Source organism: Bombyx mori, chromosome 24 (assembly GCF_030269925.1).
Source record: "Bombyx mori chromosome 24, ASM3026992v2".
Lineage (NCBI taxonomy): Eukaryota > Metazoa > Arthropoda > Insecta > Lepidoptera > Bombycidae > Bombyx > Bombyx mori.
Window position 1 is genome coordinate 18,672,940 of NC_085130.1, and position 14,190 is coordinate 18,687,129.

Here is a 14,190-nt window from a genome sequence, read left to right on the forward strand (position 1 = left end):
GGAGTCCATAGAAATCTACAACTTAAATGCGCCACCTACCTTGAGATATAAGTTCTAAGATCTCAAGTATAGTTACAACGGCTGCCCCGCCCTTCAGACCGAAACGCATTACTGCTTCACGGCAGAAATAGGTAAGGCGGTGGTAGCCGTGCGGACTCACAAGAGGTCCTACCGCCAGTAAAAAATCTCACAACGGACTGGTGATTTACTATTGCATGAAAGATACAACATCTGTAAGAGGGGAGTGAGCAAAGAAATGGTATATGATAGAGGAGTATGGAAGGAGAAAACATGTTGCGCCGACCCCAGGTGACTGGGAGAAGAAGGGCAGGAGAATGATGATGATGAATTGGTGATCAACTGTTTCACTGGGAAGGTAACATCTTGCCTATTTAGTAGGATAACCAGATTGGGGAGGAGTAGCCCTTGCGAAATATGAGATCCGCGTCAACGATTTAGATCAGTGTTTCTCAACCTTTTTTTATGCCATGCCCCACTGTAACATTTCTAAAATTTTTATGTCCCCTATACATAATATTTAACATAAAAAAATTGATTTGTTCACTTAAGAGACATAAATGATCGGTTTTAGGAAGAAATCACTATGAAATTGTTTTCAAAAAACACAGAAAGTAATACTTTAAAACATAATATATTCAAAATAGTTTTAATACAGATTTTCTATATTAATTTAGTACGATTGTCCCCCTTAATTATCAAGTTGTCCCCTTGTGGGGCGTGGGCCCCGATTTGGGAAACACCGATTTAAAGGGTTTACAGTATGAGGAGTTTGTACTTACGAGTAGACTGTGAGTCTGCCGGAGGAATCTCCGACCCAGACCGTGGCTCCGACCACGCAAACGGCCGTCGCGACGACTGGTTCAGCTTTGTCTACGGGAAAAAATGTACATTTGTTGTCTGTAGAGTCGGTTTACGGGCGATAGTTTTACGTGATAACCTCTGCAGCAAAATTATTCAAGCTGCTAGCTCTGACGTCACGCCAGAAGAGAGATAAACATGTCACTGACTGACCTGCAAGCAGCCTGACGGTGTGATGATGCGTGAAGGCGTGTGGCGAGGCCAGGAGTGTGTGGACCCGTTCTGGCTCCCCTCCTCCGTACCACAGCTCCCACTGCAATGCGCCCTCCTCTGAAATTTATACTTGATTCAATTCGATTTCTTATTCTTCTTTTTCTCCACCTTATCCCACTAGGTTTTTACTGATGGTAGCACCTCTTGTGAGTCCGCACGGGTAGATACCACCACCCCGCCTATTTCTGCCGTGAAGCAGTAATGCGTTTCGGTTTGAAGGGTGGGGCAGCCGATGTAACTATACTGAGACCTAAGAACTTATGTCTCAGGGTGGGTGGCGCATTTACGTTGTAGATGTCTATGGGCTCCAGTAACTACTTTATACCAAGTGCGCTGTGAGCTCGTCCATTCATCTAAGCAATAAAAATAAAAAAAGATGTCTTTGGGCTCCAGTAACCACTTAATACCAGGTGGGCTGTAAGATCGTCTACGCATCGAAGCAATTAAAAAAAAATTGGTGGGATTGGCACAGCTAATTTTTCTCTTCGACTCTGAATGCGGTAAGCTGTTGTTGTTTTTGCAAGAAACTTCAAGCGATTATATTTTGGGCTAATGAACTCACGGTTCACCTCACTTTAGTCCACCGTAGCTTAGAGGAATTGTTCGAGATGATCTCTCAATCTCTAGATCTCTTCTTCTTTCTTTGTCTCCACTTTATTTTACTATACCGTTCTCTTCTATCAGCCGTCATCTCAACTCTCATATCGTCATTAACACACTCCATCCACGTCTTCTTCGGTCGACCTCTTCCCCCTCTACCTAACACTACCGTTTCCATACATCTCCTAGTCACATGCGTCTCCTCTCCACGCATCACATGTCCACACCACGCTAACCGTCCGCTCTTTCATTTGTAAATTACCGGAGCTACTTTAATTCAATTCGAATTCGACCTGCGAAAATCCGGCTCCAATTTAGGATTTCTTGTGTTATGGGTACTATACTTTTAAATATATACGTATATAGATAATAAACACGCAGATGAAGAGCACACAGACCTGTTCATCACACAATGTTTGTCCTGATGCGGCAAGCGAACCCACAACCCTCGGCGCCAGAGTCTGAACCACTAACCACTGCACCACCGACTCAGTCGTGTGATTTTGGAGAAAATTCAGTTCCAATTCTCAATATTTGCAGACGAAGTTTTAAAAGAACCACCAGGAATTTCATTTTAGGCGAACAGGAGTTCCAATGTCAATGGCAATGACAATTGTTTTGTATTAAAATTAGTCTCCCTCTAGAACACAATTCAAGTTGTGAACCAGTAAAGTGTTAGTACTATGCAGCGCACGATCGCGCAGATCTGTGGCTCGAGTGACGTCACAGCCACACGTGGCTCCGTGGCGTCACAGCTACACGCGGCTTGGTAACGTCACAGCTACATGCGGCTCGGTGACATCACAGCCACACGTGGCTTGGTGATGTCACAGCTACGCGTGGCTCGGTGTCGTCACAGCTACGCGTGGCTCGGTGTCGTCACAGCTACGCATGGCTTGGTAACGTCACAGCCATACGTGGCTTGGTGACGTCACAGCCACACGTGGCTCCGTGACGTCACAGCCACACGTGGCTCCGTGACGTCACAGCTACATGTGGCGCGCGGGTACTCACGTGTGTGTAGAGGCAGCGCCGCGGCGGTGGCGGCGGGGCGGCAGGCGGCCGCGTCCCGGAGCGTGCCGTACTCGGGGGCTGCGCTAAGGGACACCAGCGCGGCCCCCGACGGACGCGCCTCCGGAGATCCGCTCCAACACCGACGCATCATCTCGAGAACGCAGCACGGATACTCCAACTCCTGGGACATATGGATTGGTCTGCTAGAGGCTTTGTTGCCGAGACGCTGCAGTAGATTCTAATCGGCGACCAAGGATTTGCTGTTAGAATTAAAAAGGTAGTGCCATTGTCCGTACGTGTATTCATCTCTTTAATCCAGTTAACTCAGCAGTAATCCAATAAAAACAATCCATGTAGTGCAGTGCTTCGAAGAGTGAAGTATTGCAAGTCCGCCTAGTCAGCCGGTTTTTACTGGCGGTAGGACGTCTTGTGAGTCAGCGCGGGTAGGTACCACCGGCCCGCCTATTTCAGTCGTAAAGCAGTAATGCGTTTCGGTTTGAAGGGTGGGGCAGCCGTCTTAACTATACTGAGACCTTAAAACTTATATCTCAAGGTGGGTGGCGTATTTACTTTGTAGATGTCCATGGGCTCCAGTAACCACTTAACATCTGTGAGCTCGTCCATTCATCTAAGCAATAAAAAAGGACGCCACGATTCTGTCCATTTCTACTTTGTGGGCGTAATGAGTGCTCCGAGTTAGATCTCATATCTCAAGGCTCAATGTGACTAGGAGATGTCTGGAAATGGTAGTACAAGGTAGATGGGGAGGAGGTGGACCGAAGAATACACGGATGGAGTATGTGAATGACGATATGAGAGAGAGAGGAGTGAGTGTTGAGATGACGGCTGATAGAAGAGAATGGAAGAGAAAAATTAGCTGTGCCCACCCCACCTAGTGGGATAAGGTGCTGAAAAAGAAGATTGTGAAGACGACTTGAGGCAAGTAGCTGGGCCAGAGTGGTTATGTCCAGCAAAGGACAGAAACAAATGGAAATCCTTAGAGGAGGCCTTTGTCGAAAGACAAGCTGTTACAAGGTGAGATAAGCCGAATGCCGAGAGTATATTTTAGTTAAAATCTAACAGTAACAAAGGCTTAATTGTTTATTATTGCGAATCCGTCAAGGATAGGCACCAACACCCTGCCTATTTGCCGTTAGCGTGGTGTGGACATGTGATGCGTGGAGAGGAGATGCATGTGACTAGGAGATGTATGGAAATGGTAGTGCAAGGTAGAGGGGGAAGAGGTCGACCGAATAACACATGGATGGAGTGTGTGAATGACGATATGAGAGAGAGAGGAGTGAGTGTTGAGATGAAGGCTGATAGAAGAGAATGGAAGAGAAAAATTAGCTGTGCCGACCACCCCTAGTGGGAAAAGGTGGAGACAAAGAAGAAGATCTCAAGATGATTGGCTTTAAGTTGTTGATAGTCATGAGCCTTGATAACCACTCGGTAACTACACGAGCCTTGGAATTCTTCACTTATAAACGCACAGGATTGTTGTTCCTAGCATTTCCTCGGTCTGTCCCAGGGTTCGTTTTCCTACTAAAACTCCTCCGCTTTGCCCGGTCTCTTCCTTCTAGGTGAGGTTATTCAGGAGAATGGAGGACCATATCTGCTTTTACCAGATCCAACCGGCGTTTCTTGGTGTCCACCGTGAGATCTTGGAGCTGGTACGTTGAGGCATCTATTTCTGACGTAAGGGACGTAAATGCAGGCGATTGATTTAGAGAGATGAAAACTATTACCCAGCGGCGGATGTCCAGAGCGCCCTAGGCAATCGCTTTTTCGGCGCCCCTGTACCGGCCATAAATGGCCATCATAATACTATAAATTTTAACTAAGTAGTTGTTTTTGCAATTACGATGACGTTGTATTATCAAACCCTAGACTTTTGAAGTCGTCGTGGCCTAAAGGATAAGACGTCCGGTTTATTCGTATGTAGCGATGCACCGGTGTTCGAATCCCGCAGGCGGGTACCAATTTTTCTAATGAAATACGTACTCAACAAATGTTCACGATTGACTTCCACGGTGAAGGAATAACATCGTGCAATAAAAATCAAAGCCGCAAAATTATAATTTGGGTAAATACTGGTGGTAGGACCTCTTGTGAGTCCGCACGGGTAGGTACCACCGCCCTGCCTATTTCTGCCGTGAAGCAGTAATGCGTTTCGGTTTGAAGGGCGGGGCAGCCGTTGTAACTATACTGAGACCTTAGAACTATATCTCAAGGTCGGTGGCGCATTTACGTTGTAAATGTCTATGGGCTCCAGTAACCACTTAACACCAGGTGGGCTGTGAGCTCGTCCACACATCTAAGCAATAAAAAAATAATAAAAAACTTTAGTAGACCAGGACCCTTGTACTTACGCTAATGCGCGAATGAAATATGACGTTATAACTGTGACGAAATCAAGAGGGACGACAGCATTTAGTTCTTAATCGTCGATATGTTATTTTTTTTATTTATTTAAAAATTCTGAGCTCGAGCGCCCCTTATAACTACACGCCCCTAGGCACGTGCCTAGTTTGCCTTACGGATAATCCGCTTCTGCTATTACCCTTGGAGTGAGTGTGGGCCTCACGCCCTCAAGCACGGCTTCCTTGACGGCCTCGTGACCTTCGAACGGCTGGCGGCAGGTCACCACCTCGTAGATCAGCATGCCGTAAGAGAAGCAGTCCACCTAGAATGTGTACAAGTTCTGCATGTCTTCCTTCCGTACTCAACTCATGTTCACCAACTGCTTCCAAGATAAAGGAATTTAATAAGCCCGTAAAAATTTAACCCATATAGACACAGCCCACTGAGTTTCTCGCCGGATCTTCTCAGTGGGTCGCGTTTCCGATCCGGTGGTAGATTGTTGAGGTTTGAGCCCCATGAGCTCACCTACACATCAAGAAGAAGCTGCAATAGCCTGTCAAAGCTATGAGCATAGGTAGGGAAAAAAAATTAGAAAAATTGGTACCCGCCTGCGGGATTCGAACACCGGTGCATCGCTACATACGAACGCACCGGACGTCTTATCCTTTAGGCCATGACGACTTAAAGTAAAATAAAATAGTATTAACTAGTTTTTGATCTTCTTACCTTTTCATTGTATTCTTCTTCGCCATTGTATCTCATGATCTCCGGCGCCATGAACCCTTCAGTGCCCCCGAAGCCTTTCGTCCCTGAGGGCGGAGCTAGCCTGCTGATACCTGTAAACGTCACTAGCATTGACGATATAATCCGGTCAGAGCGACGGAAACTGTATTCGTCCGGCGCCATACGCGGCGTACTCAAGAATATTTTTTTTTTATTGCTTAGATGGGTGGACCAGCTCACAGCCCACCTAATGTTAAGTGGTTACTGGAGCCCAAAGACATTTGCAACGCAAATGCGGTACCCACCTTGAGATATAAGTTCTAAGGTCTCAAAATAGTTACAACGGCTGCCCCACCCTTCAAGCCGAAACGCGTTATTGCTTCACGACAGAAATAGGCGGGGCGGTGGTACCTACCTGCGCGGAATCTAATGGGATCCTACCACCAGTAACAATTATATCGATTTATGTTACTCAAGCGAATGGATTGACTAACTTTGTCTTCTTTTGTTAGTTAATATATATTATGCTTAGTCTTTCAGGTTTTTTAGAAATAGATTCATTCTCAGTATCTTCTGATTCGTCTTTCACAAAGTTTTTTTGTTTTTTTTTTTATTGCCCTTGTAGGCAGACGAGCACACGGCCCACCTGATGGTGAGTGGTTGCCGTCGCCCATGGACATCGGCAATTGGACGTCGGAAACGCATTAGATACTACTTCACGGCAGAAATAGGCAGGGTGGTGGTGCCTACCCGCGCGGACTCACAAGACGTCCTACCATCAGTAAATTATCCGTATCGAACGGACCGCACTGGTCCCACTTATATTTACCGTAATCTCCCAGTTTGACCAGTACTTGTAGGGGGGCTGAGTTGATCTCAGCTTCCGCGGCTTCGTGCGGCTTCGGGAGATGCCACACCAATACGTTTTCAGACTGAAACATTAGTATTCTTATAACAGATGACGGCAGCAATGAACTTGAGAGGGACTAGAGTTATATTAGGGGTTAAAGTATGAAATTGTCGATTTGTACTGAAAAGTTGAAATTCGTTTTTTTTTTTTCATTTAACATATTTATTTAATCAAAATATCTGCCATTATGATCTATACATTGCTGCCATCTAATAAAGAATAATAGGAAGGTCATATTGTATGTCTTCGCAATAGAACTCTGGTGATTCTACAAGCTATGTGAAAGCATTTTGTACAGCCTCCTGGGAAGAAAACTTTTTATCACGTAGAAAATTGTCCAAATCACGAAAAAAATGGTAGTCCGTTTGATCAAGGTCTGACGAATACGGAGGATGACGAATGGTTTCTAATTGCAGTTCCTCCAAACGCAAAATTGATATTGCGAGCTGTTCCGGGAGCGTTAGTTCCGCGTCGGAACTCTTATTCAAAAATCACTCGAATTTTCGAAGTATCCATCCTTCTTGTTTAAGCTGAATAAAAAAAACAGCTGAAAGTCAATAATCGAATGTTGCACATTTTTTAAAAGAAGAACCCCATGGGTACCATTTGAAAAAGTTTCACTCAAAAATCTCAAAACATGAAGGTTCTATGTCAATTCGAAGTACCTATTACAATAAAGCGGCAATTTCATACTTTAATCCCTATTATATAGTCCGTATACATATATCTACATGATGACTTTCATGAAAAAGAGGATAGATGCTCTCGAAATGTGGTGCTGGAGGAGAATGCTGAGAACTATCGTGGACGGAGTTCGGAAATAATCAGTCCGTTACAAAGGAACTCGGCATCAAGCAGCGCATATCCTCTATCAATCAGGGTCGCATTCTCACTTTCTTCAGACATGTGTCGCGACGGGAGACGACTCAGTTGAGCGCCTTGTGGTGCAGGGCATGATAGATACAAGACCGCGCGGAAGATCACCGTTACGATGGACCGACCTAATCAAAGCAGCTCTAAACGGTCCCATCAATGAGTGCACGAGAAGGGCCGCGGTACTCGAGGTATGGCGACGTCTCTTGATGCGCACCACCACCCGAAATGATTACCACGACCACTCTGCCAAGAGAGTACTTGACTCTACTAGCGCATCTGATAGACAGAGACAGTCATAGGCAAGTGCTAACAATGTGAACGCCACCCCCATTTTGATACAAGAGGTATTGGTCTCAATTTTATTGTAAATCCGACCCACCAGTCACTGGTAGAAATAGGCAGAACGCTGCTGTGGGCTCGTGGTACAGAAACGGTACTAAAGGACATAGGCCGTATTAGGTTAGTAGCCAAGTCACTCAAATCAAGCTCAAAGGCAGATCCACCTATCCTGACTTCTTCGTCGTTCCCTCATTACTGAGGATCGCGATCACATGTATATGTCGCAGGCAATTTGTATGATTCCGCCGTTTACAAACGGCGTCGTCATTATAAAAACGCTCGCCGTTATGTAAAATGCCGAAGGCAAAATGATAACTCGTTCAATAATTATAATTTCGACATTGGTTGTAGTTTTAGGGTGACCATAATAAAATGCAGTTTATAATAATCAGACTTTATTTCCGTAATCAGGTACTAATGAAGATTTCAAGTAAGACTAAATTATGTGCTTTGGTTCTCTTAAAGTACTTAGTTAAAATATTTAAGTAACAAAACAACATTTAAATTACACACTTTATATACTCATGACAATAATAAAACTTCTAAGGATAATATGACACTTTCAAATAAAACAAACAGGTCGTAAGTAAAACTATATTATTTTGAAGTTTGAAGTATTCATGGTCTTGACTCTGCTCATTAAAATCTCGAGATATAATCGGCTTAACTACGATATCTTTATTTGGTATGTTACGTTTGGATTCACAAACAGGACATAACGATACAAATAAATCAATCGCTTTTCTCACACTAATAAATCTATCCTTCGTTTGATACTGAATTTTGTCTTGATCACCATGTCCGTAACCTCTATGAATCTCTAACAATACATCGGAATATTCGTTCAACGGTATTACACGAACGGTTGGATCAGGGCTATCCTTTTTAAAATAAGGTAGTCCTATTCACTGATGCTCATGACCTCGTATTGTTTTGACCAGTAGTAATCTGCAGGAGTCCTCCGCGAATCAGATTCTGTGGCCACCTTAGCATTTTTTAGGTGCCGAATAACCTCAAAAATCTTACTATTTGTCCAAGGCTTTTTTACAGCTTCCATTTGAGAATTGTATATTTTTTTTAATTCACTATAATATATACCTTTAAAATCAGAATTCTTTCCTAAAATGTCTTCTCCACACGATATATTTGCACTGTTTTCAGTTCTTTTTTGACGTGGTTGTTATTATTTTGATCAACAGTGGCGCGCGTGGTAAAAAATTGAACTAAGCATTTCAATTTGCCGCGGCATTATGAAAACGGCGTTTGAATTGTCGATGCTATGTTGTGGCATATTATAAAGTGACACGGCAGTTTACATTTTGCCTTCGGCATTTTACATAACGGCGAGCGTTTTTATAATGACGACGCCGTTTGTAAACGGCGGAATCATACAAATTGCCTGCGACATATACATGAAGATCGGTTGAGAGGAGAGGTTCACCGCCTGTTGGATGCTGCCCCTAACTGTCCTTGTCCAACCATCTCGTTTGTACCTTTTACTCGTTTTCCCTCCTCTTGACCAAAAATGAGAAGTTTTTCCAAACTATGCCTTGGGGAATGACATGTCCGAAAAAGCTTTATTACTGGTGGTAGGACTTATTGTGAGTCCGCACGGGTAGGTACCACCGCCCTGCCTATTTTTGCCGTGAAGCAGTAATACGTTTCGGTTTGAAGGGCGGGGCAGCCGTTGTAACTATACTGATACTTTAGAACTCATATCTAAAGGTGGGTGGCGCATTTACGTTGTAGATGTCTATGGGCTCTAGTAACCACTTAGCACCAGGTAGGGTGTGAGCTCGTCCACACAAGCACTGAGCAATAGAAAAAAAAGAAAATAGCTGAGTGTTCGACCTTGGCAAATGGCGGAGAGCCGCCTTGTCATGTGCTCTTGACTTAGCGTTACTAATAATGTTAATAATCCGGACTGATGAATGAATAATGTGTGATCCTCTGGTCTTCCTCCTAGTCTGCTACTCTTGGTAGAGTTGGCTGTCGATGGATAGGGTTTCATCTCGTCGTCGCCGCTCATTTCCAAGCAGGCTGTTGGCATTGCGAGCAGATCCTCTGGTATTTCTGAATAACTCTAACATACCTTCAGGTCTCTGTACACGATCCTCCTGGCGTGCAAGTACTCGAGGGCCCGAGCTACCTGCAGGAGGACAGCACGCGCCGCCCTCTCCCCCACCCGCGCTCCCCCGCTCCGGTACTCCCGTAGGGCTGCGTCCAGAGCTCCCTGAGACAACACGAGGGATATTGAGGCCAATGTCCCACAAAATTGCGAGACGTTAGCACACATTTGATTTTAGTTTACATTCCATTCCGTTCCATATGTACGCGCGTAAGAAGTTATACTTTATTTTTATTATTATTTTTTGTTTAAATTTTAATCAATTTGGAAAAAAATCGATTAAACAACATCCTCAAACACGCATATTGGACATCCCTTTTCTTGACATCGTATAAATTCGGTAATTCTCGGTACGCTTCGGAAAGTTCACCTGCAGCTATATTCAGACTCGCCAAGTTACGTCGGTCGTATTGTGATGAGCGATTTAGTGGGCAACTTCATTCTGTTAATTTTGTGTCACGGTGCGCGCGCATCGTCAAATTTCAATCTCATCAATTTTTCATAACGCGCCTAAAGAAGTATAACTTCAATTATATATCTTAATTTTACCTTTTTTTTTTTTTATTTTCCTTAAAATGTCCATATCTACGTAGCTTCACTGGCATGGTTTATTAGAAAAGAACAAGGTCCAATGTTGCTGTTCATATATTGAGTCCCCAGTTTGGAATTAGCTATAGACTCATGATTGTTGTTTCTTTGGACACCGCGTCACGTCAGGGCACGAACCTCACAGGGCTCACAAAGCGTCCCAACACCAGCGGAGCTGGTAGCAAAATATTTAAAAGATGCCTGAATTGCAACTAACTTTACATATTTACAAGTTCCCAATAGTAACATTCGGACCGAATGATAATAAAGGTTCTGAGAGTGGAGAGGAGAGAGGAGAGAGAGAGAGAACTGAGAGGAGAGGACAGAGAGGGGAGAGTGAGAGGGGAGAGAGAGAAAGAGGGAGGGAGGGAGAGAGGGAGAGAGAGAATGAGAGAGAGAGAAAGATAGCGAAAAACGGAGTAAAACAGAAAGATATCAAATACCTGCGGCGCGAGCTCCAGCAGCAGGGCGAGCGGGGCGGCGCAGACGGCGCGCAGGGAGACCACGTGCGGGTGCGAAAGGCGCAGCACGATGCCCAGCTCCTGCCGCAGCCCGCAGTACGCGCGGCAGGCGGCAGACAGCGGGTCGCGGTCCCAGCGCGACAGGGCCGCCTGCGCCCCAACCACAATACGTGAACAGACTTGTCGCAAAGGAAGATAGCTTTATGAAAAATTAAAGGCAGTACCACATGAACTGGATTGAACATACGGCCTGCGACGCGTCGAGCACCATCAAACAAATTGCCACTGCAACTAGATTCTTCTACCAGTATTTTAAATCTAATCCTTGGATTCAGCTCACAAAATTCTATCAAAATCGGTTCAGCTATTTTGCGTAATTCTCGATAGAAAATCTGTGCAGGACGAAATAGGGTTTTTTATAGTTTAAGAAACAAATAGAAATAAAATAGTTAATAAGTAATTATGTAACAAAAATGTATAATCTTAAATTATTTAATATGCAATATGTTAGTGTATCAGATCGGAGAATGTAAATAGACCAATAGGAACGATTTGTGGAGCGCTTTCACTACGGTAACATACAGATCAAGGGACCCTCCGAAAGTGACGCGTCGATAGCGCGTCGCGAGATGGGGTACTGAAATAAATATAAAAGGATGGCCATTTATAGGCAAAAACAGTTCTCAGCGAATCTCCGACATAGAAACATCAAGACAGAAACAGTTCTCAGCAGATCATCAAGATAGAAACAGTTCTCAGCGAATCTCCGACATAGAAACATCAAGACAGAAACAGTTCTCAGCAGATCATCAAGATAGAAACAGTTCTCAGCGAATCTTTGACACAGATCATCAAGACAGAAACAGTTCTCAGCGAATCTCCGACAAAGAACCATCAGCAAGACAGAAACAGTTACCAGCAGTTCTCCAATAGTACAGTTATCAGAAAACCACCAGTGAATCAGCTACCAGTGAACCAGACAGTTACCTGTGAAACCTCACTACAGAAGCCGATACCCATCGAAAGAAACAGCCGTCTTCGACCAGCGCACAAACAGACAGCAGAAAATATTATTACACGACTCGGAAACAGCCATACAGACCGGGTCGTGTACATTTCATGGTCCATTCGAGCCGGATAGAGGACACATTTCATTATTCTCTCGAGCCGGGTAGAGGATACGTTTTGAAAAGGAAACTGGAACAATGCCGATAACGCGGTCAACAGGAAGAGGACGGATCGAAACAAAACAGTCGCCGCCCTCAGAAACCACAGCTACAACACAGAGCATGTGGACAGAAACAACCGCGAATACCGTCATGAGTCTGGTAGCCCCCACAACAGAATCATCGTGCGCAACAGCCAACATGGAAGCCACGATGAAAGTCGCAGAGAAACCTGGGAACTCAAAAACAGAGGCCGTCAAACAGTATATAGCCAAACAGAATGACGTGCCAACAAAACAGCGCGCCGGTACAGTCAAAACTGACCGGTCGCGAAACAGAAAAGAACAGAAGATAGCCAAAGCTAGAGAAGAGCTCGCCCGCCTACAGGTGGAGTTAGCAGCCGCCCGATTGGCCACGCTCGAAGCTGGATCTGATGACGAAAACAGCGAATCAGAATACAGTAAGTCAGAACTCGACGAAAGAGTGGGCACGTGGTTGGAAACCCAACCCACAAAAACGGAAAATCACGACCGACATAAGGAAACACCGGCGGGAGCCTGCGACAAACAAGACTTCTCAGATCTAACCGCAGCAATAACACTCGCCGTCAAAGCCGCCCGCGAACCAAGATACACAGAATTGCCAATCTTTAATGGAAATCACCAAGACTGGCTATCCTTTCGTGCAGCTTATCAAGAGACAATGAATTCCTTTACAAAAACTGAAAATATAAACAGACTCAGAAGGAACCTGAAAGGAAGGGCAAAGGAAGCCGTTGATGGATTACTTATAACAAACGCTGATCCGTCCGACGTCATAAGAAGTCTAGAAGCGCGATTCGGAAGACCGGAAACAATAGCCATAACGGAGTTAGACACGCTACGAGCTCTGCCACGATTAACAGAAACACCAAGAGACATTTGTATATTCTCTAGTAAGGTGACCAACGCCGTAGCTACGCTTCGTGCATTAAATTGCACACATTACTTATATAATCCGGAAACTACCAAAACAATGTTAGAAAAACTCACACCAACACTACGTTACCGATACTACGACTTCACCGCGGTACAACCGAAGGAGGATCCGGATCTGATTAAATTTGAAAAATTCATGAAAAGAGAAGCCGAACTGTGCAACCCTTATGCACAGACCGAACAGGCGGGGCACTACTCGCAGCCCGCACAACACAACAGACGCACACAGAACGTGCACATAGTCAGTGAGAAGCCATCACGAGCTAAATGTCCGGTATGTAGCAACACTGAACACACCACAACAGACTGCTACATATTCAAGAAGGCAGACTCAAACACAAGATGGGACATCGCTAAGAATAAACACCTGTGTTTCCGATGTCTACAGTATAAGAATAAAACCCACAACTGTAAACCGAAGACGTGTGGCATCAATAATTGCAAATATACTCACAACAAGATGCTACACTTCGACAGAAAAATTGAAAAAACAGACAACAGTGACAACGAAACAACAGAGAACATTAATTCCGCTTGGACCGAAAAACAGAAACAGTCCTATTTGAAAATAATCCCAGTCCAAGTACAAGGACCGATAGGCACGGTTGATACATACGCGCTGCTTGACGATGGATCGACGGTGACACTCATAGACGAAATCATTTGCAAGAAGACTGGAATAACAGGATCAATCGATCCGTTACACATACAGGCGATTAACAACATAAAATCAACGGAAACAAGGTCAAGAAGAGTCAACCTCACGCTCAGAGGCCTCAACAGTCGAAAAGAAATAATACAAGCGAGAACAGTTAACGACCTACAAGTAACAGCACAAAAAATACCAAAGGAACAGATAGATGAGTATTCGCACCTACGAGACATCAGTGACATCATCACGTACGAGAACGCGAAACCTGGAATCCTGATTGGCCAAGACAACTGGCACATG

At 44.5% G+C, this 14,190-nt stretch overlaps 1 protein-coding gene across 7 annotated transcripts in view; it reads right to left on the reverse strand.

The window, feature by feature from the left end:
• LOC101740132 (leucine-rich repeat serine/threonine-protein kinase 1) overlaps nucleotides 1–14,190 on the reverse strand; it is a 94,362-nt gene that overhangs the window by 10,250 nt on the left and 69,922 nt on the right. For all 7 annotated transcript variants that reach the window (XM_038019705.2, XM_038019702.2, XM_038019701.2 and 4 more), the window contains 8 exons: nucleotides 11,078–11,245; nucleotides 10,011–10,151; nucleotides 6,623–6,725; nucleotides 5,797–5,906; nucleotides 5,270–5,392; nucleotides 2,707–2,887; nucleotides 1,033–1,149; nucleotides 801–891 (listed from right to left, as the gene is read on the reverse strand). In XM_038019705.2, the coding sequence (XP_037875633.1) occupies nucleotides 801–891; nucleotides 1,033–1,149; nucleotides 2,707–2,887; nucleotides 5,270–5,392; nucleotides 5,797–5,906; nucleotides 6,623–6,725; nucleotides 10,011–10,151; nucleotides 11,078–11,245 (1,034 nt within the window). The remainder of the gene's footprint in view (nucleotides 1–800; nucleotides 892–1,032; nucleotides 1,150–2,706; nucleotides 2,888–5,269; nucleotides 5,393–5,796; nucleotides 5,907–6,622; nucleotides 6,726–10,010; nucleotides 10,152–11,077; nucleotides 11,246–14,190) is intronic.